This window comes from Ictidomys tridecemlineatus, chromosome 11 (genome assembly GCF_052094955.1).
Source record: "Ictidomys tridecemlineatus isolate mIctTri1 chromosome 11, mIctTri1.hap1, whole genome shotgun sequence".
NCBI classification, from domain to species: Eukaryota; Metazoa; Chordata; class Mammalia; order Rodentia; family Sciuridae; genus Ictidomys; species Ictidomys tridecemlineatus.
In genome coordinates this window covers 100249530-100274893 of record NC_135487.1, presented here as the reverse complement: position 1 = coordinate 100274893, position 25364 = coordinate 100249530, and the positions used below count along the sequence as shown (strand labels likewise).

Here is a 25364-nt window from a genome sequence, read left to right as displayed (position 1 = left end):
TCCAGATTTGTTAGCAAGTAGTTTTCTTGGGAGGTGATGCTAGAAAACTCCAGGTGGGAACAGGAAGTGATTAGGAACTGGAAGACAGGGTGTACCAGTCAGTTGTTGTCACTGAGTGACTAAGCACAGTCCTGATAAGGAGTGATGGGGGTCCATGTAGATCATGCTACTAATAGAAGCCCTCCTACAGGGTGAGAGAGCTGGGGTGTTCTCCACCCACTCCTGCCAGCCATGACGGGAAAATGCTGCTGGCCTTCACTGTAGGCAAATGGGCCATGGTGTTGGGGGCTGGAGGTCAGCTGGGGTGTGAAGAAATGGCATAGTGCTGGACAATGTCATCCAGCTTTGCATCCCCAGACTGGGATCTTTAGCAGGGAAAGGTCAGAGACTGTGCTCAGTGCAGCGTCTACTTCTCAGCATAGTGCCAGGCACACAGCAGAACTTCATCAATACCCGTGGAATGCTCTGGCTTGCCCCAGCCCTTCTCTAGGCCTCTCAGCTGGGCTCTCTCTGCTGGTCCTGTCTGTTCTAGTATATTCAGCTCTTGCTTCTTCGTATTTTGCTTTCCTGAATTGTGTCCTCTTTCTCCACACTCCGGTGGTCACTCTTTCTCCACACTCCGGTGGTCACTCTTTCTCCACACTCCTGTGGTCACTCTTTCTCCACACTCCTGTGGTCCCAAATGGCTGTGTGGTGGGGCTGTGGCAGAGAGATCTCATTACTACCAGAGATGGAGTTTTTAAGCCAAATAAGACACGTGCTCTGCTGCCAAGGATGGTCTTCAGCATAACGTGAGGTAGAAGGTTTGAAATTAGGATTGTCCTTTCAATCTTAAGGCATGTCATCCCTGTGTGCAGACCAGGAAGTGCCCTGGGAAGAAAGGCAGGTATGGGTTTGGAATCAGAGACCAGCATGAGAAGAACACTTTCACTGCTTACTGGACAATGACCTTGGACATGTTCTGTAACCTCTTGGGACGTCAGTGTTTGCATATCTGAAATGGAGATAGTTGTATGACTGACTTCAGGAGGTGGGTAGAGAGAATCCTAGAAGTAGAGGAAGAAAACACACAGCATGTGTGAAGCACCCCGCCCCCACCTTTAGTCTTTCCATGATTTTCTAAGTGTGTGTTGATTGACTGTTGGTTACAGCATGCCTGTAGATCTACCTGAGGTCCCGTCTAATTTTGCCCAGTTGCCACATTTGCAAGGACACCTTCTAATAGAATCGGATCTAGGAAGCTGGGGTCTCTTTGCAGAACATACAGGATCCACAGCAAATTCAAGCCCCTGAGACAGAGGGCTTCTGCTGTTGTCCTCATGTCCTCATGGGCACTGCAATGCCTTTCTCCACTGATGTTCATTGAGAGCATGGTCCAGGACAGGCTCCCTCAACACAGGTGACTTTCCCCCTCCCCTCGGGTCATTTGACAATGCCTAGAGACCTTTTGAGTTATCAAAAGTCAGGGGTGCTGGTACAAAACTCAGGTAGAGGCCATGGGTGCTGCTGAATGTCTACACTGCACGGGGAAGACCTCTACAGACTAAGAAGGATGTGGCCTGATGGGCCAAGGGCACCAAGGTGAGGAACCCAGTGTGGAGTACAAGCACATGAGCTTGGGTGTGTTCAGGTATGGCCTTGGGGCTTGTTTCAAATGTGGCTTCTGTCAGTGCAAAACTCCAGCACCTCTGAGTGGCAGCGTTTCTGACAAGCTCTTAACAGCAGTGTATTCTGAAATTTTTTTGTATACATATAATTTTACCCATTTTCACAATTATTTGATAGGTGTCATGAATGTTTTAATTGTTAGAATGTGTGTGTGTGTGTGTGTGTGTGTGTGTGTGTGTGTGTGTATGAAGTTTGGAAACAGGGCATAAATTTGGCCTTCTTCATGGGCCATATTAGTATACACAACTGCTAACAGATGCTTAGCAGTAATTATAAGTCACATTTCCTTCCTTTAATCTTTCCATGAAGATGTGCCTTTCATGTGTAAAAACAAGTGTTTTCAAAATTGACTCTCTGGACAGATCTTTGGGCTCAGGTGTCACTGTTCCAAACTGTGCCAGAAAACACCAAATCTGATTTCACAGACTGGGCTGTCCTTAGCTCTGGCCTCCAAATTCATTCCCCTTCCTGGCTGTACAAACCATGAGACTTGCCAGAAAGGAAGAGCCATGGAAGATTTTAAGGAGGACAGCCACAGGATCCTCTTTGCTCCTAGCCTCTTGAGAAAATAATAAAAACAATAACATCAAGCAAACACATGGTCTAGAACCTTCTTCTGTAAATAATTAGTATTTATCATATTGATATGTGTGCCGTGGTCCAAATTGTATTTCAGAGAGAGAGAGAGAGAGAGAGAGAGAGAGAGAGAGAGAGAGAGAGAGAGAGAGAGAGAGAATGTGTGTGTGTTTGATTCTGAAGAATCAAAGCCAGAGAACAGAGATAATTCTATTAGCTGCATCTGGATAGCACTTGGCCTCCTTTCCTAGCAGGGAAGGACCTGAAGTCAATGGCAGAGCTTGTTCGTGGTGTAGCCAAGTTGTCTCTGCAGCATTTTCAATGCTAGAGCATCTGTTCTGAGAATTTTAGTATAGCACCTAATTTTTTTTATCTTTGCAGGAACTTGCAGATGTGGGTGTTGAATGAGGGGTATCCATCAGAGGAGAACAGTTCTTGTTTTGGAGATGGGGAATGTCTAAAGGCTTGTTAGAATGAGTGGAATGAGGTCACTTAAGACTTCAATGAGAGATAGCAAAAGCAGGGGTAGGGGATGGGGTTATGGCTCAGAGGTACAGCACTCACCTCACATGTGCAAGGACCTGGGTTCGATCCTCAGCACCACATAAATAAATAAATAAATAAAGTTATTAAAAAGAAAAGCAGGGGTGAGGGTGGATATACAACAAGCCTCTGAGATGTTCTTTCCATGTCAGGAGGTAGCAGGACATTGGAGCAATGCCTGTGCATCCACTGCTCAGTTCCATCTTGGGGGCAGACCCAGCACTGCAAGCTGATGAGGAACAGGACATAGGAAAGCCATTTACTGCAGATGACACGATTGGGCATCTGGCTCATCCCAGAGGATGGGGGGAGGCAGATGCAAGCCAGGCTTGGAGGACCCCATGGAGTACCACCAGGTGACCAACAGCCAGTTCAAAACTCTATTGCTCCTTAGAAAACTTGGATTAGAACCATCATTTGGCCCAACAACCCCACTCTCGGTCTATACCCAAAGGACTTAATATCAGCATACTGTAGAAAGGCAGCCACACCAATGTTTATAGCAACTCAATTCACTATAGCTAAACTGTGGAAGCAACCTAGATGTTCTGCTGTGGATTCAAAAACATTGTCCTATATAAACACAATGGACTAATGCTCAGCATTAAAAGAAAATATAATGATACCATTTGCAGGTAAATGAATGGAGTTGGAGACTATCATGCTAAGTGAAGTAAGCCAATCCCATAAACCCAGAGGCTGAATGTTCTCTCTTAAGAACTAGATGCTGATCCAAAATGGGGGAAATGTGAGAAATGGAGAAATTTTGATCAAATGGGAGAGAGAAGAGGGAAGGATGTATGGGGCAGGATAGATGGTGGAATGAGATGGACATTATTCCCCCAGGTACATGGATGAGTAACATAGGGTGCAATGCTACATCGTGTCCAATTAGGTAAATGAAAAGTTGTGTTGCAATAGTGTACAGTGAATCCAAATGCATTCTTGCCGGGGTCCTGCCCTAGCGGGGTCCAGGGAGTCCTGAAGGATGAGTGGCATTGGTGAAAAATCTCCAGAGAGAGATGCAGCTTTCTCTGGGTCATCTTTTATTACAATTTTTCTCATCATTATAGATTCAGAATACATCATTGATTATATAATTTAAAACTTTGCCGAGACATGACATTTCCTTAACCATGATTGGGGGTACAAAATATGTAACATTAATTTACATTTTATAAGGATATGACCTTCAGTTATGTAATTATTAAAAGTACAGAATCATTAATAAAATACGTCACTAATTTACATTTTCCAGATTTTCCCAAGATTTACTATTTTTCCCGAGATATGTTATATTCTTATTAACTAATGCCAAGCTACGTAACCAGACTCTAAGTCTCCTAACCAATCATTAACCTAAAGTACACTTGTACTTTATTTCTAATCTAAAATTCCCATCTAAAAAAGTCCCTTTAAATCTTTTTTTTTTTTAAAGAGAGAGTGAGAGAGAGAGGGAGACAGAGAGAGAGAGAGAGAATTTTAACATTTATTTATTTTTTCTTAGTTCTCGGCGGACACAACATCTTTGTTGGTATGTGGTGCTGAGGATCAAACCCGGGCCGCACACTTGCTAGGCGAGCGTGCTACTGCTTGAGCCACATCCCCAGCCCCCTTTAAATCTTATATTTAAAATATACTAAAGTTCATGAAGCATGTGTGAGGCCCTAGGTTCCATCCCCAGTATCAAAACAAATAAAATAAAAATCCCAAAGCCATATACCCTTTGAAAGATGGAGGTGTGGATGTGGCAAGCTGTCATCAGGGCTCACCCCTTATTACACATCAGAGAATTCATACTGGAGAGAACCTTGGGGTGTGTGTGTTGGGGGTAGAGCCATCCCTTCAGAAGCCGGAGAGCTCCCCCTGCTGGTTACAACCCTGGAATGTGGACTATGTGGGGAGCCTCTGCTGGCTCTTCTGCTCTTTGTTATACTGGATAATTTGTAGAACAGTCACCATTTAGGCAAGTGGGTCTATCAAGCTCCTAGTCTACCATGCTAGAAGTTAGTATTATTAAGATTTTTGTTTTGAGATGGGATCCTGCTGTTTTGCCCATGCTGGTCTTGAATTCCAGCAATCCTCCTGCCTCAGTGTGTGGGACTACAGGTGCATGCCATTGTGCCTACCTCTAGAGCAACTCTTTGAATTTGGTAAAACTGAGAAAACCCACTAGTATAACTCAGAACTTGGCATACATCAATTCTTCACGCCAGAGAAAAACCCTGGGAGCTGAAGGAATGTGAGGAAAATTCCTTTCAAATCTACCACATGAGCTGTAAGGAAGCTGAAAATGGCCTGCCCAGTGCCTTCTACCTGCGGAGGCCAGTGTTTAACTGTGCCTGTCCTTGGTCACCACATCCTGTGGATCACGGGGAGGGGTGTCACAGGTGCCAGAGTGACAAGGCTGAGCAGGTGGACAGCCATCAGTGACCTAGCCCAGCCATGATTAGGCTAAGGAGATGGATCTTTAGAGAGCATTGCCCTGCAGACCTTCCTGGGCTGGCCTCCTCCCGTGGGTTCAGCTGTAGTTTGGGGATGAGACTGAAGGCCCTTGATATAGGACACCCTGTGTCCTTGTTTCTCTGTAGCACATTACCTTCTCTGTGAGGCCACAAGTAGTCTGTATCTGAGCAAGAAGCAATTCCCATTGCAACTGCATGCCACTAGATTTGGAATTTTTGGAATGAAATCTTCTTTTAAGATTAAAACCACTAAAATATGGCTGTCATAAAAAATAAAAACCTCAAAAACATTATTCTAAATGAAAGACGGCAGATATCAGAGTCCATATTATATGGTTTTATCCTTAGGAAATGTCCAGAAAAGGACATTTTTCAGAGACAAATGAGATTTAGTGGTGTCCTGAGAATGGTAAATGAGAGTAACCACAATATTATGGGGACAGGGAGGGGGGGATTCTAAAACTGAATTACGGAGATGATTCAATGTTTTGGTAAATTACTAAATCTCTAAAGTGTGGAGAGCTACAATGAATGACCACACCTTCCAGAGGTTCTCTGGTCTTGTGATAACCATTTAAGTAATTTTCTGTTCATCATCTCACCACTCTTATCAGTTGCTGAAGGTCATGTCTCATGCTTCCTCTGAGAAGGGAGCTTCCAGTGGGTTCTCACCAGTTGGGAGTTACTTTGAAAAAAGAATTTGACTTTCCCACGTTTTCTCAGTGCACCTGGCTGATTTCATATTTTTGTACTAGTTGAAAAGCTTTCCTTCTAGAAAACTGCCAATTAAACATTTCCTTAGAAAAATGTAATGGTGCCTCCTGTTTTTCAAATTCAGAAATAGATTAGCATAGTTTCATCTTTAGGATAGTGTGGTGTGTTTTTGTGTGTGTGTAATAGAAATTGAGTGCTTTTAGAGTTTGCACTGTAATAGTTTCTGATGCCAACTGCTCAGAATTGGGATAAACTTCATGGGTTAAAAACATGGTAGTTTACAAGGCTGCCCTCACAGATTGAGGAGTCCCCAGACCACCTTCACTTCTGAGAGCTGGCTACAAATTCAGGGGTCCCCACTACCCCTGTATGTTAGAAAACTCACTAGAATGATTCTCAGAACTCAGGACAAAGGGCTATGTTTTTGTTGCTTGTTTTTGGTACCAGGGATTGAACCCAGGTGTGCTTAACCACTGAGTCACATCCCCAACCCAACCCTTTTTTATTTTTTATCAGAGACAGGATCTCTCTAAGCTTAGGGCCTTTCTAAGATGCTGAGTCTGCCTTTGAACTTGAGAACCTCCTTCCTCAGCCTCTGGAGTCACTGGATCATGGATATGCATCACCATACAATATTACATTGTCATCATAAATTTAATGATAGCTAAAAGAGACCCAGTAGAACCAGCCTAAGGAAGAGATGTAGATTGGGCAAGGTCTAGGAACTTCCAAATGCAAAGCTCCTGTCATTTCCCAGGAGCACATTAGGCTACCTGCACACTTATGTGTGACAATACACAGAGTACTGCCAACCAGGGAGGCTCACTTGAGCATCAGTGTCCAAGGTTTTAATTGGACTTTCATTACAGAGATATAGTGGATTCTATCTTTGACCCCTCAGTTGAACCCAGTCACCAGCCCCCTTCCTTTCCCTAGAGGATGGACTGATACCACATGGCTCAAAGCCTCAACCCTCTAATCATTTGGTTGGTAATTCTGGCAAGGCCAGGCTGCCACTCTGCATATCATGCATGGTCCAAGGGCTCTCTTGTTGCTCAGGAAATTCCAAGGAACCAGCAACAAGGATCGGCCAAATACTTTATTACATAGCACCCACCTTAAAACAAATCAGTCAAAAATCCTTCTTCACTTATTATTCAATTAAACATGTACCACAGTCTGTCTGGGCCAAATAACTGGGAGGTGACAAGCAACTTGAAGGTTGAAGCGGGAACTGCTTCATTTTGGGAAAACTCAGCGGGAATTGAGCGGGAACTCAAGGTAGTGGGCACCCAAGGTAGTAAGAACCTCTTTATTGCAGAACAGCAGAGGTATACATACCTAACTGATTACACACAGCTCGACTCAATTAGCATTATCTAGATACAACAGTCAGCCAATAAGGAATCCCCACCAACTTAATGGCTCGGTGGCATTGTCTTACAAACCACTCCTCCTGGCAAACTGCCAGGCGCCATCTTGATTTGTGGTCCCCAACAAACATGTAACAAACATGAAGATTACAGACATTCCTCAATAAACAACTGCAGTGTATCACTCCTGCTTATAGACTCCCTGTTGAGGAGGACTGGAAACCAAAGTCTTTGTCTAACACAGCAGGAGTGAGCTCAGCTACAATTACTAAGGAAGAAGAGGGGGACAGGAATCTGTGCCAAATATTCCAAGACATTTGGAGGTCACCTCAATGACCTTCTCTGGGACTTGGTTTTCTTCTCTAGAAGAGGAAGGGCTTTGCCCATGTGGAAATAAAGGCCTTTCAAATAAGAGCAGTCAGAGATGATTCAGAGGTTCCTATAACCAAGTCATCAGCCACCTCCACCTGCATCAGACATCCAAATGCATGCAGGGAGTGAGACACCTTTACAATGGAAAAAAAAAATGATAAAAGGAAGCTCAGGTGTGCCCCAGGTTGAGAGCTGTGGGCGTGGAAAACTGGGCTGACCTAGCTGGGAGCAGGACATCTCATGTGGCTGCTTCAGGGAGATATGTGACTTTCCATGGTTGGTCCTGAGTTGGTAGTGGGGGCAAAAGACAGAGGAGCTGCAGTGATTGACCACGTTCAGGCCATGTCTGAGATGACTGCTGCACAGGTCACCTTCTGACTTCCAGGATGGTTGCTGAAGAAGTGTGAGCCAGACCTGTGGCTCAGTGGTGTGGCCATCTTCCGCTTGTGTGCTTATGGATCCCCCTTCTGCTCATTCTCTTGCTGGAGAGAGGCTGGCCAATTCAGGGACCACTAGAGATGCTATCTTCACCACGTGGGGAATGTTCCATTGTTCATGTACACCGTAGCACATGATCTTGTTATATCATCTTCATAATATCTGATAAGAAATGGTAGCCATGCAGAAGAATGGAGTAAATTGTTCTCTTTAATGTGACGTCTAGCCCGTTCATTGATCCAAGTTCAGAAAGAAGCGCAGATGCCACCACATCAAGCCAATGAGAAATCCAGAGCAATGCAGCAGCCCATCACTTCCTGTGCCAACGCACAGACACAGATCTGTATCCCAGGGAGAGCTGCTGTCAATAACTTATTCCAGAGTTAGTGATACTTTTGTTAGTGGTTCCTTGAAAGGTCCTTTGCAAGGAGGTTCAACCTTTCCCCTGTGACTCTTAATAGACAAAATCTTGTGGTTTAATGTAACAAAGAGGATCTTTAGGAAGATGCTGTGGGAAGGATCTAGACCCAAGTCCTTTGCAGTACTTTTCCATGCCTGAGAATAGCAGGGTAGATTTATCATTGGAGGCAAAACCCCTAAGTAAGTGGGCCTTACTGTACCAGATCTCAGGGGAAGAACTGATGTGTCCCAAGTGAGTGAATCTTATGGCCATAGGAATTCTGTGAGTAAAACCTTTAGCTAGGAGTTCAAGGGTTTCTGAAAAATTTGCTCATTTTAATTTAAGAATAATGTTGGTTCTTTCAAGCTTTCTGGGAGATTATGTATGGTAAAAACAGTGTCATTGTTAAATGTGGGGTAATGCCTTATGGAGTTCTAATGATTCCTGTAAAATATGTGCCTTGATCACTTGATATGAAAGTTAGGAGCCTTAGGTTGGGGAAAAAAACCAAGCAGCTGCTAGTGGTTGTAAGGACTGTGCATGTTTTGCAAGGAAATGCTTCAGCTCATCCTGAAAACAGATATACATTGATGCATACATATTCCAACTCTTTAAGAATGGAAGCTGGGTAAGACCCACCTGAAGGTGTGCAGGGTGGCCCCGGAGGCTTTGGCTCCTGGCTATGCCCCACCTTTACAGGATTTCCAGAATTATGCTGACAGGTGATCCATATCCTGAAAATAACCTGTTAAAAATCTCCCTTTTAAAAGTTCCTTCTCCAATACTAATTTAAGATAGTGACCAAGTTGTCTGTATTATGATGGGCAACTACATGGAGAAATTTAGATAATATCCATCTGAAATAATCTGATACCATAAAGCAGCCATTTTGGGAGCACTAGAGATTATCCAAGTGAAGGTTATAATTTTTAATATTATTCTTTTTTCAGAACCAGGGTCTTCACGTTGATAATGTGTAATACTCTCTTTGAATCAATCTAGATTTACTCTTTGGGGTCCATTTAGGAGCATAACTTTGGCTGAGGCTGCTACTTTGGCATAACTGCTTGCTAGAGCATTTCCTTTCACATCCATGGTGCCATTTCTCATTCTGACTTTGCATGGGCCACAGCCCTGATGACAGCCGCTCCTCTAAGAAGAAGGAAGCTGCATCTACATGTTCCTTAATTTGTTCATTTTTATGGGGGTTCTAGCAGAGGTTAGGAAACCCTCCTTGTTTTCAAAGCATCCTAAAGTCACATGATGCTGCCACGCAAACCTACTCTCAGTGCACATGAGTTGACAAACTCTTGTGTAGTAAATGCAGTACATTTTGCCATCTGGTCTGACATTCTCTCAGGTCGACTATATTCTAAAGAGAATTCAAATTAGTGATCACGTATTCTGCTTGATAACCTCCAGTTTCAGTTCTGAGAGGATTCATCAACAAATAATAAGACAGGTTTCTTAATTGGAACTTCTAATAAATCCAAGTGAGCTACAGATATTCTGTGATTAAGGAAAGACAACTGTGAGTGTCCCCTTCTGTTAAAAGCTAGAGAATGTCAGGATCCAGAGCACTAGAGTGGTAAAAAGAAATGTGAGAGGGAGAGAACAACACATGCCCTAAGAGGCTAATTAGCTAGCTGAAAGTGAAAACCTCTTTGTTCAGATGACATGATTTTGTACACAGAAAATCCTAAGCATCCACTAAAACCTATTAGAATACAAGAGTCGCACAACATTGCTAGAATCAAGATCAATATACAAAAATCACTACTACTTCTGTACATGCACAACGGGCAATCCAAAAATGACATTGAGAAAACAATTCCATGTATAATGTCACCAAAAAGAACAAAATACTTAGGAATAAAATAAAAAAGGAAGTGCAACATTTATATTCTGAAAGCTAAACACACTGGTTGAAAGAAATTAAAGAAGTTATAAAAAAGAAGTGGAAAAACATCCCATGTTCATGGTCAGAAGACATGCTATTGTCAAGATGACTGATCTATACAGTAAAGCACTCTCTATCAGAATCCCAGCTGTATTATTTGCGGAAATTGACATGTTGATTCTAATATTTACATGGAATTGCTAGATATCAAGAATAGCCGAAATAACTTTTAAAAAGAAGAACACAGTAGAAAACCCCATACTTTACAACTTTGAAACCTACTACAAAGCAACAGCAGTTAAGATAGTGTGGTACAGATGTTGTAGATCAATGGAATAGAATCGAGAGCTCAGAAGTAAACCTACATGTCTATGGATGGCTAATTTTCAACAAGTGTGACAAGACCATTCAATAGGGAAAAAATAGTCTTTCCTTTCTTCTCCTTATCTTTTTCTTTCATTCCCTTCCCTTAACCAATGATGATGTAACACTTGGAGGGCCTATGCACAAGAATAAAGTTGGACCACATCTCACCAATATGAACACAAAATAGATTAAAGACCTAAATGTAAGAACTCTTAGAAGAAAACATGGATCAAATCTTCACGACCTCAGATTTGACAGTAAATTCTTAGACATGACACCAAATGCATAAGCAATGGCAATAAAATAGAAAAACACAATTGAAACTCAAGTCTTTGTGCTTCAAAGGATACTTATTAAGAAATGGAAATAAAACCTACAGAATGGAAGAAAATAATTACAAATCATGTACCAATAAGGGGCTTATATCCAAAATATTCAAAGAACCAATAAAACTGGATAATAAAAGACAACCAGATTAAAACAGCAATGCTTGAACTCCAAAACTATTGGCGAGAAATCAGAATCCTAAGCACTGCTGGTAGGACTGTAAAATATTGCAGCCACTTTGAAAAACAGTCTGGCAGAGTTACCATGTGACCTAGCAATTCTGCTCTTAGGTACATATCTAAAAGAACAAAAGCATGTTTACACAAAAGTTGTACATGCATGTTTATGGCAGCATTATTTATAATGGACAAAATGCAAAAGTAACCCAAATGTACATCAACTGACGAATGGATAAGATGTAGTATATCCAAGCAAGCAGAATGTTACTCAGCCATAAAATGTAAGGAAGTACAGATACCTGCGACAACATGGGTAAACCGCAACAATGTTATACTAAGTGAAAGAAGCCAGCCACAATGGACCATGTGTGACTGCATTGATAGGAATTTTCTAGAAGAGGCAAATCTATAGAGACAGAAAGTAGACTAGCTATTGCTTCAGGCTGGGGTAGCAGATGGGGATCAGGGGAGTGGCAGAGGGTATGGAGGTTTCTCTTTGGAGTGATGAATGTGATCTAAAATTGACAGTGATGATGTTGCACAGCTCTGGGAATACACTAAAAATGGCTCCAGGGCCATGTGGATGGCTGACCACACAATGACAGATGAGCTCAACAGCAGTTTATAAAAGGAAGATACAGAATGTCCCACTGGGCAACATGGGGATGCATGTGGGTGCAGAGTGGACTAGCAGTGGCTGTGGGAGGCAGTTTTGTAGAAATGAGGATAAGGGGACCCCTGGCTCCTGGGGGAGGAAGTGACTAGCTTCTCTGAACACTTCTGCAAGCCGACTTCAACCTCACACATCTTACAAAAATAAAACAAAACAAAATAAAATGGATTAAAGACTTAAGTGTAAAGCCCCAAACTACAAAACTTTTATAAATTAACAGGAGACAAGCTTTAGACCATGAATTAGGGATATGGTTCTTAGACACGACACCAGAAGCACAATGCATGAAGGGAAATTAATAAACTGGACTATCAAAATAAAAACCTGTTGCTTGGTGAATGGCCAAGTGGCCTTGCTAAAAGAATGAAAGGACAAACTGTGGATTGTGAGAAAATATTCGCAAATTATCTATTTGAAAATGGAATCGCCTAGAATAAAGAAAGAAATGAACAGTAACTGAACAGTAAAAGAAATCATCAGGGTTGGAGCTGTAGCTCAGTGGTTAAGCTCTTGCCTAGCATGTGTGTGGTCCTGAGTTCAATCCCCAGTACTGGGGGGAAAAAGAGAAAAACAAACAAACAAACAAATAATCCAACTAGAAACTGAGCAAAACATACAAACAGACATTTCACCAAAAAGGATATGCAGATAGATGGTTAAGAAAAAAACACACACACATGGAAGGAGTTCAGTGTTATTAACTATTAGGGAAATATAAATTAAAGCCTTAAGGAGATATCACTATATACCCGCTAGAACAGCTTTTAAAATGGTGATAATACCACATGCTAGTGAGCATGCAGAGAGCATCTATCTCTTACACATTGCTGATGGGAATATAAAATGCTAAGACCACTTTGAAAAAACAGTTTGGCAGTTTTTTTGTTTGTTGTTTGGTACCAGGGATTGAACTCAGTATTTAACCACTGAGTCATATCCCCAGCCCTTTTTTATATTTTATTTAGAGCTAGGATCTCACCGAGTTGCTTAGGGCCTTGCTAAGTTGCTGAGCTGGCTTTGAACTCATAATCGTCCTGCCTCAGCCTCCCAAGCCACTGGGATAACAGGCATGTGTCACGGCACCCAGCTGGCAATTTCTTTAAAAACAGAGCATATACTGACCATACATCTAGGAATCTTAGAACTTGGCATATTCCAGAGAAATGAAATCTTATGCCCATGCAGAAATAGGTATGGGGTTGGTATACACTTCAGAGAATTGAAAGCAGGGACTCAAAGACATGCTCATACACCCATGTTCATGGCAGCATTATTCACAATCGACAAAAGGTGGAAATAACCCAATTGTCCCTTGACAAGTGACTATATAAACACCACAGGGATGGAGGTATATATAGGCAACAGCTGTATACATGACATATATATGGAGTTATATGTGTGTGCACACGCATGTGCATGCAAATGTTATTGATCTCTAAAGGACGATTCTGCCAAATGCTACTGAAGTGAAATCAACGAGAAAAAGGAAAAATACTGTGCGACTCTACTTGTATGAGGTACTCAGAGTAGACATACGTTATGAGACATAAAGGGGAAAGGTAGGGCTGAGAGACAGGAAGGGGGAGTTAGCATTTGGTAAGTACAGTTTCAGTTTTTCAAAATGTAAAGAATTTTTCCCTCAGTGCTAGGGATTGAACCAGGGGTGATCTACCACTGAGCTGTATCACTAGCTCTTTTTATTGTTTTTATTTCAAGATGGGGTCTCACTAAGTTGCTAAGGCTGGCCTTGAATTAGTGATGCTCCTGCCTTAGCTTCCTAAGCAGCTGGGATTACAGGTGTGCACCACCACACCCAGCACAGATGAAATGAATACTATGAACAGAAGGTGATTATGATAGCACAACAATATGAATTTATTTAATGCCACTGTTCTGCACACTTAAAATGGTTAAGATGGTAAAGTTTACATGTATTTGCTACAATTTTTAAAGTTTAAATGTCTAAAATATGTACATGATTGTTTATGATAGCTTTGGTTGGAATAGCCCCAAACTGGGAACAAGCCAAATATGCTAGAAAGGGCAAATGATAAAACAAATGGCAGTAATAATAAGTACTTAGTAATAAAAGTGAGAAAGTATAAAACAACTTGAATAGACATCAACAGTCTAAAAGCCAACTCAAAACATCACTCACGGGGCTGGGGATGTGGCTCAAGGGGTAGTATGCTCGCCTGGCGTGCATGCGGCCCAGGTTCGATCCTCAGCACCACATACAAACAAAGATGTTGTGTCCGCCGAGAACTAAGAAAAAATAAATAAATATTAAAAAAATTCTCTCTCTCTCTCTATCCCCCCCCTCACTCTCTCTTTAAAAAAACAAACAAAAAAAAACATCACACACTATGTGACTCCATTTATTATTTTTTTATTTTTGTATTTGTTTCAGTTTAATCTTTAATGAAATACATATTTTATTCAATTTCTTCTCTCTACATTTGAATGGTACCTATAAATAAATTTTATTCATCTTATGTCAACACATGAATTTCTTCTTTTGTGAGTAGGATGGTAATAACTAAATGTTCTCAAGTTTACAAAATTATAGATATGAAGAATAGATTGGTGGTTGCCATCTTCCAGATGGTGGGAGGGTGGATGAATGTCTCTACAGGTGAAAGGAGGGATCTTTGTGGAGACAGAAGTTTTGTACATTGATGGTGGTGGTGGTTACCTAAGTCTACTTATGCTACAATTGCATAGAACTCCACACACACACTTTCACAGATGAGTCCACGCAAAACTGATTAATCTGAACAAACTCAGTGGGTTACATCAATGCCAACTTCCTGGTTTTCACATTATAGTTCTGTAAAATATTACCATTTCAGGAAACTGGGTGAATGGTGCATGGGTATCGTTTTGTACTAATTTTGCAACTTCCTGTGAATGTATAATTATTTCAAATGTATAATTATTTAGGTATAAACAACATGCCAACCAAAATAAAAAACAAACTTGCTAGTGACCTTACAGCATTTGAAGGCTTGACCACAACACAGACCAGAAAGTTGCCACTGATCTGACCTGGGCTGTCCATACTGAACTGGCTTTTGTCTCACTTAGCCACAAAGGTCAGCAATGCACAACAACTATGTCACTTTTTTTTTGTAATATTTATTTTTTAGTTGTGGTTGGGCACAATACCTTTGTTTCATTTATTCATTTTTACGTGGTGCTGAAGATCGAACCCAGGGCCTTGCATGTGCTCTACCGCTGAGCCACAACCCCAACCCAACTATGTCAGTCTTGGTAGGCTCTGCCACGATTTTTACTTTTCTGTATATCTCAACATTCTAACCCTGATCCGATCGATCGTTAAAGACTATCTGAGCAGGAGTCCGTTTCTCACAACACATTCCTGCCGTCCTTTGTGGCAGGTTTGTGCATCATTTGTGCAAGAACAGACTGCATAAAGCGGAGCCTGAGATGAACGGGAAAACCCTGGGATACTCGTGTGTGACGACCACACGTTGGAATCAGAATAAATGCAGAAATGCCTGTGAAACTCGAGCAAAGTACTTCATCTCCAAAACTCCAGGGCTTTCCTGGAGCGGGTTTCAATTTCTCCACCCTGTCTTATCCACCCTGTGGATCCTCCCTACACTTCGTGGGTCCCGGCCATGGGTACCTTGGAGAGCTCGCTGGGCCAGCCCGGCCTCCCGGGCACTCACAAGCGGCCACCTACAACTCGCCGACCCGCGCCCCGGGATGGCCCGCCCCAGCCCCGCCCCCGGGCCCTAGCGCGAGGACCCCGCGGAGCTGTCCGCGGCTACGCCTGACCCAACCTACCCTGTGGCCCATCCGGATAATCCTTCCAACCCGATATGGGCTACAGCGTGGTCCTCAGGTCTCGCACCTCCAGCCGAGGGCTGGGGCCCGCCGTTTGACGAGGAGCCTCGCGGCAGGCGACGGACCGGCTGCCCCGGAGGGAGGAGGCGCGGCTCGCGCTTCAGCATGGCGGCGGCGGTGCGGGCTGAGGGTCGCCTGCCTGCGCTGCTCGGTGTGTGGACCGGTGAGCGCGGGGAGGGGGCGCGGGAGCCGGGGGTCGCCAGGGCATGCGGGAGTCCGGGCGGAGGGAAGTGAGCAACGTCCCGGGGCTCTCCCATCCAGCCCGGGACCGCTGGGTGACCTTGCGCGGGTTCCTTGCCTCTCTGGGCGTCGGGGCGCTTGGCTGTAAAGTGACCGTGAAGTGTAGTCGGTTCTTCACGGTTCGTTTTGGTGAAGAGGAGGGAACTGGCGAGCCTTGCTTTCCCGGCGGGCAGGCGCGACCCCCGGGGTCACATGGTGATGCCCACCGGGTTCGGGGCTGAGAGGCGCCCGCGGGGCTCTGAAGGTGATGGTGGTTCTCCAGGTGGAGTCGGAGAGCACTGGCCTCCGTCAGCTTAATTCCAGCTGCCGGTGGCCTCAGTGCAGAGACGGATGACTCGGACGTCAGCCCGCAGTGTCGCCTTTCCTGTCTCCCCCGGGCCCTGGTGGGTTGTGTGCGCCCTAGGAAGGCGCCCTGCTGCTGTGTTGCCTAACGTTGGCTCCAGGGCCGCTGCGTGGCCGCCGCCTGCCTTCTCTGCCCTATTTTGTTAAGTCCACAGTTCAGCATTTCTAATTCTGGAACTCAGAGCCCCCTAAAACCCTCAAAGTTCATTTTTTTTTTTTTTGGTAACTCATTTTGCAGCAAAAAATTTCACCAGCAATCTTGGCAGAAAATCTGACCTTAATATTCTTTTCTTTTGTCTTTATGATTGTCTCTTCCCTTTTATTTTTCTTCCCCCATCTCCTACTATTTCAAGGCTGTCTTCCTTCATGAGTCTAAACTGTGTGCCAGCCACTGTCTTCCTCTGTTCATGCGTTTTCCCTCACTGCCTTCCCAATCCCTTTATGGAGTAGATTCTGTTATTACACTCTTTATACAGGTGGTGGAGGGAGCCACACAGATTGAGCAAGGGACATAGGTTTTTGCACCCAAAATTCCTGACACCAAAGTGTGTTTCCCCGCACCCCCTTTTTTGTCTTCTTGTGTATAACTATTTTTTTTTGTTTTTTTTTCAGCTTTCTTGAACTATAATTCACATACCATACAGTTCATCTATTTGAAGTGCACAATATTTGCACAAACCTGTGCATTTATCATTATAATCTAATTAGAACATTTTTATCACTCCAAGAAGGACGCTTTTTAGCTGTAGCCACCACTGATCTATTTTCCACTCTTCTTAGCTCTCCTGTTCTAGACATTTCATATAAGTAGAACCACATACATGGCTGGCTTATTTAGTGCCAGGTCATCAAGATTCATCCACATTGTAACATGTATCATCCTGAATTTCTTAGGGCCGAATTGTAACGTGTCCATCACCACACTTTATCTGCTCATCAGTTGAGGGACACTTGGGTTGTTTTCTGTCTTTTGGCTATTATGCCTAATGTTGCTGTAAACATCAGCATGCCATGTTTTTACATGTGTGTCTATTTTCTTTTCTCTTGAGTATGTGCCTGGGAATGGAGTTGCTGGATAAAATGGTAATTCCACACTTGAGGGATGGCCAGAATGTTTTCAAAGTACCTGAGGGTACAGTGAGGGTTTTGATTTTTCTTTAGCAACATTTCTTATTATCTGTTCTTTTGATTATAGCCATCCTAGTGAGTATGAAATGGTATTAATTTGAAATTTTGATTTGCATTTCCCTGATGGATAATGAATGTATTTTCATGTGCTTATTAGCCATTTTTACATGTTTTTTTGAGAAATGTCTGTTCAAGTGTTTTGGCTCTTTTAAAATTGGGTTTTCATTTTATTATTGAATTGTAAGGAGTTCTAAAGGTGTCTAATCAGATGTATGATTTGCAGAATTTTATTCCATATGTTGTTTTTTAACTTTCTTAATATTTTGTGGGTTTTTTGTTTTTTTTTTGTTTTTTTTTTTTTTTGTACTGAGGATTGAACCCAGGGGTGCCTAATCACTGAGACACATCCCCAACCCTTGTTTATATATATATTTTTAGAGACAGGGTCTCACTGAGTTGCTTAGGGCTTTGCTAAGGCTGGCTTTGAACTCAACAATCCTCCTGCCTCAGCCCCTAGAGCTGCTGGGAATATAGGCATGCACCACCAAGCCTGGCTTGATAATGTTTTTTTGAGGCATACAAAGTTTTTGTTTATTTGTTTTTGTAGTGCCAGAGACTGAACCCAGGCATGCTGGTTCTTCTACCGCTGAGCTGAGCTTTATCCCCATCCCCGAAACACAGGTTTTAAATTTTGGTGAAGTCTGGTTTATGGGTTTTTTCTTTTTTTTTCTTTTTATCACTTGTACTTTTGGAGTTATGTTTAAGAAACATTGCTAGACCCGAGGTCATGATAATTTACCTCTGTTTTTCTTCTAGGAGTTTTATAGTTTTAGCTCTTACCTTCAGGTCTTTAGTCCATTTTGAATTAAGTTGTACATAAGGTGTGAGGTAGGGCTCCAACTTCATTCTTCTATGGGTTGACACCCTGTTATTCCAACACCATTTATTGAACACATTCCTTTTCCCCTATTGAATGGTCATAGTCCCTCTGCCAAAAACCAGTTGCCCATAAATGCTGTCTAAGTGTGTTCTGGAGAACCACACTGTATGAAGGGTTGCACAGGGAGGTACAGTCAGCCTGGTGCTGTGGGGGCTCCAGAGGGTGGAGGTTTCACAAGAGCTGCTGAGCCTCCAGGATCTGGTGGATCCAGGATCTCATATACAAAAGTGTATGAGAGCGAATTCAAGACTAACTGTGTTTGGATGGCTATGGGGAGGGTGGGGCAGAGGCAGCAGGAGGCTGGTGTGGAAGCCTGGGGCCATGTGGCAGTCCTGCAGGCTGTGCCCAGAATTTGTAACTTGGCAGCAGGAAGCCAGGGAAGGACATGTCAGGGCTGTTAATTGATGAAGCCTCTTACTGTAGAAAGGTGGTAAATACAAGGGGAGAGGTGGGAGACCCATTAAGAAACCTTTAACCTGTGTCTGAGTGATGCTAAGGCCTGAACAAAGAAGTGGCAGCAGGACCACAGCAGAGGTGTGGCCCACGGCAGAGGGATTTTTAAGGTGACTGCCAAGCATGAAGCCTGGTTGATGGGAGGGTGAAGAGAAGGTGCAGCATGGTGGCAGCTACTTGGCCAGTGGTCACTAAGCCTGGAACTCACTCGTCCACTTCTCTTAGTTCTTTAATTCTGTGGATGGTATTATTCTGTGAATGTTACTGTTTTATTTATTTTTGGGGTACTGGGCATTGCACCCTATTGTGCTTTACAGAGCCACATCCTCAACCCTTTATATCTCGAGACCTGAATTTGCACTTCCCCTGCCTTAGCCTCCTTGGTATCTGTGGTTGTGGGTTTGTGCCACAGTAGGTGGCTCACCTTATTATTTTAAATGTCCCTCTTCATGTAGGAATGTATCTTTAAATTTTATTTATTTATTTATTCTTGTTGGAGGCCTGTGGACATAGCTCAGTGGTAAAGCACTTGCCCAGCATATGTGAGGCTCTGGGTTCTATTGCCCACACCATAAAACAACTCCACTTTTTGCTGAGTGCAGAGGCCTTCATCTGTAATCCCAGCAACTTGGGAGCCTGAGACAGGAGAATTGCAAGTTGGAAACCAGTCTGGGCAACTTAGGGAGACCCTTTCTCAAAAAACGAAGAGGGGATGTGGCTCAGTGGTGAAGCACGTGCCTGTAGGCTCTAGGCCCTGGGTTCAACCCAGCACTGGAACCAAAAAATATTTATTTACTTATTTTTAATTGACAGGTCATTTCTGGTGCAGGCAGCTTTCCCTGAACACCTTTCCAACAGCTTCTGTTTGGGCGCTGAAGACCACTCTCAGCAATGGTGAGATTCATTTGGGAAGTATCTGTTCTCATAAGATTTAATAAGAGTTTCTGTAGATTTGAAAATGTGAATGGACAAGGCATGTCCTTGATGATGGTATTGTACCGTCTTGAGTATTTTTCAAATTTTTTATGACTGCAGTTGTTGTAGTTCAAGGCTTTAAAAAATAATGGTTGCCATTTTTGAGTAGGTATTGTGCACTAGGCTTGAAACATATCACCTTGTTCAGCCCTCACACTGGCTTTCATGAGCTTATTCGCATTTTAGAGATGATAAGCTGAATCTCTGAGAAGCCAAGTGACTTGTTCGAGATCATGCAGCCAGGCCAGGCACAGTAGTGCACACTTGTAATCCCAGTGACTTCGGAGGCTGAGGCAGGAGGTTGCAAGTTCAAGGCCAGCTCTGTCTTAAAATAAAAATAAAAAGGACTAGGGATGGGGCTCAGTGGTTAAATACCCCTGAATTCAATGCCCAGTACCTTCCCCCAAAAAAGAATGAAAGAAATCACACAGCCAGTGAAGCAGGGCTGGTCCCAGAGCTTTCTGGCTGCTGTGATGCCCCCTCCTGTGGACACAGACTTCCTTGACATAGTGCAGGGCCTCTCTTCAGCTGCCTTCTGGGAAGTCCAGGCCAACCTTGCTGTGCAAAGAAGCCTGGCCCTTTCACCTTGAGCTTCTGGGACTCCTGAGTGCTGGGCTTCCCTGGGGGTCTCGTGCCTTTTCCTCTTGGAGACCCACCTGTGAGATGCCTTGGAGATCCTGGGAGAAGTCCAGCTGACAGGGCTTTCTCCCTAATGGCAGATTTCCTACGACCTGTCACACCCACTGTGAATCAACCAGTTTGATTTGTTGCTTGGTTGATTCACTCACTGATTTATAAACAGTTTATTTACCCCTTAACATGTGCCAGGCACTGCCCTGACCTGAGCTGGTGTAGGGCCTGATAGGGATAGCTGTCCTCACTGCAGGTTGCTGTGCTATTCATTAAAATATTAACTTTCAGGCTGGGGGTGCGGCTCAGAGGTTGAGCCTTGCCTAGGGTGCCCAAGGCCCGAAATTGAATCCCCAGCTCCACACCGGAAGTAAAAAAAAAAAAAAAAAATTGAGTTTCCAAAAGGTCGTAAAAGGCTCAGAGCTTTCATTCCTAGTCCTTTTCTGCTCCTTCCCATCATCTAGGGACACTAATTCTTTCACCTTCCTCTGGTTATATTTCTAAATACGTTGAGTCTTCTTTAAACAACATTGTTATGCTAATTGGAGATGTAACAGTCTATCTTTACCCTTACTTTCTTCCAGTATAGGTAGAAGCACAGTTTGGACTGAATCTCTGGGCTTTGTTTTTGTTATTAAATTATGTGCACATTCAGAGCTGAGCTAGGTAGTATTCTACTCTTACATTTTTTCCTGAAATTCATAATTGCCTGACTTTTAAGAAGTTGATTGCTTTCCTTATCACTCTATTTTTCTAAATGCTGCAACAAATCAGTCAGAAACATAGTAATAAATTTTCTAAAATCTCTCACCAACCAGTTTTCCTAGAAGAGACCTAAGTGAGAAGGAAGGAGTTCTTGGTGTAGAACGTGATGTGTGCTGAGGTAGAACCCTGGGGGCCTCTCTGTCCCCACCTGAGGGGCTGTGGCCTATCCCACTTTAGGCTGCAGGGTTGTTGCTTCCTGAGTCTGGGGTCTCATGACCTAAACTTAATAAGAACTCAAAGCATCGGAACAGAGTTGATAAGTGAGGTGGATTGTGATCTGTAACTGAGCTTCAGAACGTGACTCAGCCTGAACTACTGAACTTTCTTCTTTAAAAAATCATAACACGGGGCTGGGGATGTGGCTCAAGCAGTAGCGCACTCCCCTGGCATGGGTGCGGCCTGGGTTCAATCCTCAGCATCACATACAAACAAAGATGTTGTGTCTGCCGAAAACTAAAATGTAAATAAAATATTAAAAAAAAATCGTAACACAATGTAAGCAAAACCATTTATACAAGTGTGCATGAAAATTGACTGTTGTTTTGGTGGTACTGAGAATTGAACTGAGGGGCACCCTATCACTAAGCCACATAACCAGCCCTTTTGATATATTTTTTCTTTGTTTATTTGTTTTGATGGTGCTGGGGATTGAATCCAGGGCCTTGTGCATGCAAGGCAAGCACTCTACCAACTGAGCTATATCCCCAGACCTATGTTTTATTTTGAAACAGGTTCTTGCTGAGTTGCTAAGGCTGGCTTCGAACTTGCAATCCTTTGCCTCAGTCTCCTGAGTCACTGGGATTACAGCCATGTGCCATGCACCCAGAAAAAGTGACTATTTCTAATGTGTACAAAGCCCTGGGTTCAATCCCCCCAGTTCTTCCCTGCCTCCCATTAAAACAAACAAACAAAAAACAAGTGGCTATTTCTAAATTCTAAAGTTGATTTTCTTTTTATTTTTGACATTTGGTTTCTTTTAGGCTGGGTACATTATTAGCTATGAGTGATATTTCAGTCTTTCAAAAAAAATCTGTTAATAATTTTTACACTTCTTGAACTACATTAAAGATTATATTGCTGAACAGAGCAAGATGAAATGTTTTAATATTAGATATGTGTTGAAGATGAAGGTGTTTACAAGAAAGGCTGTGTATAGCAGAATGAGATTTGTAATGATAAAGTTCTGGTTTGTTAAACAATGAAGACCCAGGGCTGGGGTTGTAACTCAGTAGCAGAGTGCTTGCCTAGCATGTGAGGCACTAGGTTTGATCCTCAGCACCACATATAAATAAATAAGATCCATCAACAACTTAAAAAAAAATGAAGACCCAATGTTTTCTGGCTACATTTTATTTGGTAGTTCATCAGGTGGGCTACAGGTCTAGAGGACATCTGTGTGCTAGGTGCGATCTCCCTCCCCACAGGTGAGCAAATCATCTGGAATCGAAATTAATGTTGAAATCTCATCCAGTCATCCAGTACCTTGTGGCATTGGCAAATCTATCTCATAGGCCTACATTTGAAACAAAATGGTCGTATTAAGTGCTGTCCGGTAATCAAAGATTATCCCTTTGTGTTTGGGTCTCTGTATTCAGTGGAACTATTTCGATGGCTTCCTACCACCCTTAGATGTCACTCTCCCTGTCCTTATCCGCTTTCTTTCTCTGGTCCTGTGAGTCATGGTTGATGCTGCTGATGAATCTGCAGTTACTGTCCTCTGCATGGCTTCACTCAGACTTGAAAACAGCTGTTGTCAGATTTTTGTTTTGTGTTTATCAAGCCAATACCCTAAAGGCCACTTTTCCTCCAGGGCTGTTTGAATCCTGTCACTTCTCTAGTGAAGCACAGAGCTCAAGAATCTGTGCATGCACTGATCTTGCCAGCACTGTCCCACTCCTTCATCACCACCTGTTCCTGTCACCTCTGCCTTCTTCCTCACGTGAAACCGCCATCCCTGGGACTGGTCAGATGGCTTCCTCTCAGACATGGCTGTTCTAAAACCTTTTCTCAAGTAATAGATGCATGTGGTTAAAAAAAAAAAAATCCCTCAAAATACAAAAATGCGGGTCTTTCACATCCAGCCTTAAATGCCCCTGTTTTCTTCCACAGAGGCAGCCGCTCCTCAGTTTCTTGCATGATCTTCTGGAGTTGTCTACAGCATGCCTTCCCTGCTTCCCTGTGTTTTGAACATAAAGGGCAGGGTACCCTCTACACATTGAGTCTTGTTCTTCTGAACAGTTTCACTTGAAGGTCTTTCCTCATCTGTCCACTGCCCAGCTGCATACAGCAGAGGGCGCCATTTGCCCAGAGCAGCCCAGGAGCTTGGGCTGGATAATGCAGGGCAGAAACCCTGGCTGTACAGAGCTTTCTTGAGACTGGGACATCCACTGTGGAAATGAACCGTGACCTCTCTAGGATGGGCATTTAGGTGGCTTTCATTCCTAAAAGTTTGGTTTTATTTTTTAAATAACAATTGTCCTCAAAATATGATTCTTAAAAGATTAGAATTTTTAGTGACTTATTTTTATCAAGTCACAGTTATTTGGTGCTGGCAGCTCCACAGCCAGGGAGCATCTAACTTGGTTTTGTTTCATCTCTCTGTAGGCCCTTTGTCACTGCAGGGAACCAGAGACAGCTGACACTTCACCAGCTTGAGCCATGCGCTACAGACACAGTGCTGTATCTCTCCTCCCACCAGCCGGTCAGGCCAGCAGTGCAGACCCTACAGCTTCTTCACTAAATGTAGGTAGACTGGCACACACTTCCACCTCCTGCAACAGGAAAGTAGGGGTGCTTTCCTATCTTAATTTTTCTTCTGTCATAAACAGATTAACATTTTAGTGATTATTCAACTAAAAATGCAACTAGAATTATCTCATGTGCTACTGCTGTATTCGGAGAGCGCTAGTTTATCTGAGCCCCTCATTTGGGGCACCCAAGGCCTAAAAGTATTGAATTGTGCCCCAGATACCCTGCTGATTTAGAGTCACACCAAGAAGGCCCTTACTGTTTTTAGCTGGGCCTTTGCTAGGACATATCATTTGGAGAAGTTCAAGAGACGTCACTACTGAGACCTGAGTTGTGATTGGCAGACATCAGGGAAGCAAGTCTACTTACTGGTCAGGGACTTACTGGGATTTAATGTTAGCCATCTTTTGTGGAAAAAAAGTGGAATTGTCTCCTCTTGTGTTTTCCAAATGTAATCATGTTTTATGTTCACTGTATGATTTTATTTTATTTTCATTACCTCAGTGACATGGATGAAGCTGGGCTTTCTGGCCTTTCTTATTCTTAGGAGAGTGTAGATCTTTGCTGTACAACTACAGAGTTTTTAAAAATCCCGTTTCCTTACAGTGACAGCAGATGAGCTCTGGAAAGGTGCTTTAGCAGAGACTGGTGCTGGGGCAAGAAAAGGAAGAGGCAAAAGAAGCAAAAAAAAGAGAAGGAAGGATCTGAACAGGGGTCAGGTCATTGGTGAAGGTAAACGTGTTTGGTTGTTTTGACAGTTTTCAGATTTGGTCCTGAACTTGGCGTGGGAAACTGATGATCTTGGGAAGGGGAGAAATAGGAAGCAAGCTGGGTCTGAGGGAGGCCTGGGAGGGCCCAATGGCAAACTTTGTTCTAAAAAGAGTCTATGTACTTTTAAAGTGTTTTCCCCAGATTTTATGGATATTTGGCAAACTGGAAACATTCTCATTAAGTGCATAAGAATCCATGGTTTAGAGTCCAACCAAGGGGCTTACCAGCTGCCCCAGAGTGTCATGTACTCCATGGGGCACAGCTGTGATAGGTCCTGTGCTGCACACAGCCCCGTGCAGGCAGGTGGAGCTCGCAGAGAGCTGGCAGGCTTCCCCTGCCCAGAGATGACAGTGACCAAGAGCAGATCTGTAGTCACCGGGCCTGTTGCAGCTACTCAACTGGGCTGCTGTCACACAGAAACTGCCCTGGACGGCGCATGGTTGGACAGGCCCAGCTGTGTTCCAGTAAAACTTTATTTACAAATCAGCTGGTGGGCCGCACTTGG

The 25364-nt window shown here is 43.3% G+C and overlaps 1 protein-coding gene and 1 pseudogene across 7 annotated transcripts in view; one reads left to right on the top strand and one right to left on the bottom strand.

The window, feature by feature from the left end:
* The window catches only part of LOC144368213 (mitotic checkpoint serine/threonine-protein kinase BUB1-like), a 58306-nt gene extending 42370 nt beyond the window's left edge, over positions 1-15936 (bottom strand). For 2 of the 6 annotated variants that reach the window (XM_078026904.1, XM_078026906.1), the window contains exons 1-2: positions 15647-15746; positions 14153-14259 (exon numbers count right to left, since the gene is read on the bottom strand). Coding sequence is in view for 2 of the 6 variants with exons in the window: in XM_078026903.1 (XP_077883029.1) it covers positions 14153-14200 (48 nt within the window). In the remaining 4 variants the exon portion in view is untranslated. Of the gene's footprint in view, positions 1-14152; positions 14260-15646; positions 15764-15807 lie in introns of those variants that run through there. The other 4 variants (XM_078026905.1, XM_078026907.1, XM_078026903.1 and 1 more) reach the window with 3 other exon arrangements.
* Positions 15905-25364, top strand: part of LOC120885895 (small ribosomal subunit protein uS5m-like) — a 439518-nt pseudogene continuing 430058 nt past the window's right edge. Inside the window, exons 1-4 of the transcript XR_013427982.1 lie at positions 15905-16030; positions 19784-19864; positions 23945-24082; positions 24695-24820. The product of XR_013427982.1 is annotated as a small ribosomal subunit protein uS5m-like (transcript). The remainder of the gene's footprint in view (positions 16031-19783; positions 19865-23944; positions 24083-24694; positions 24821-25364) is intronic.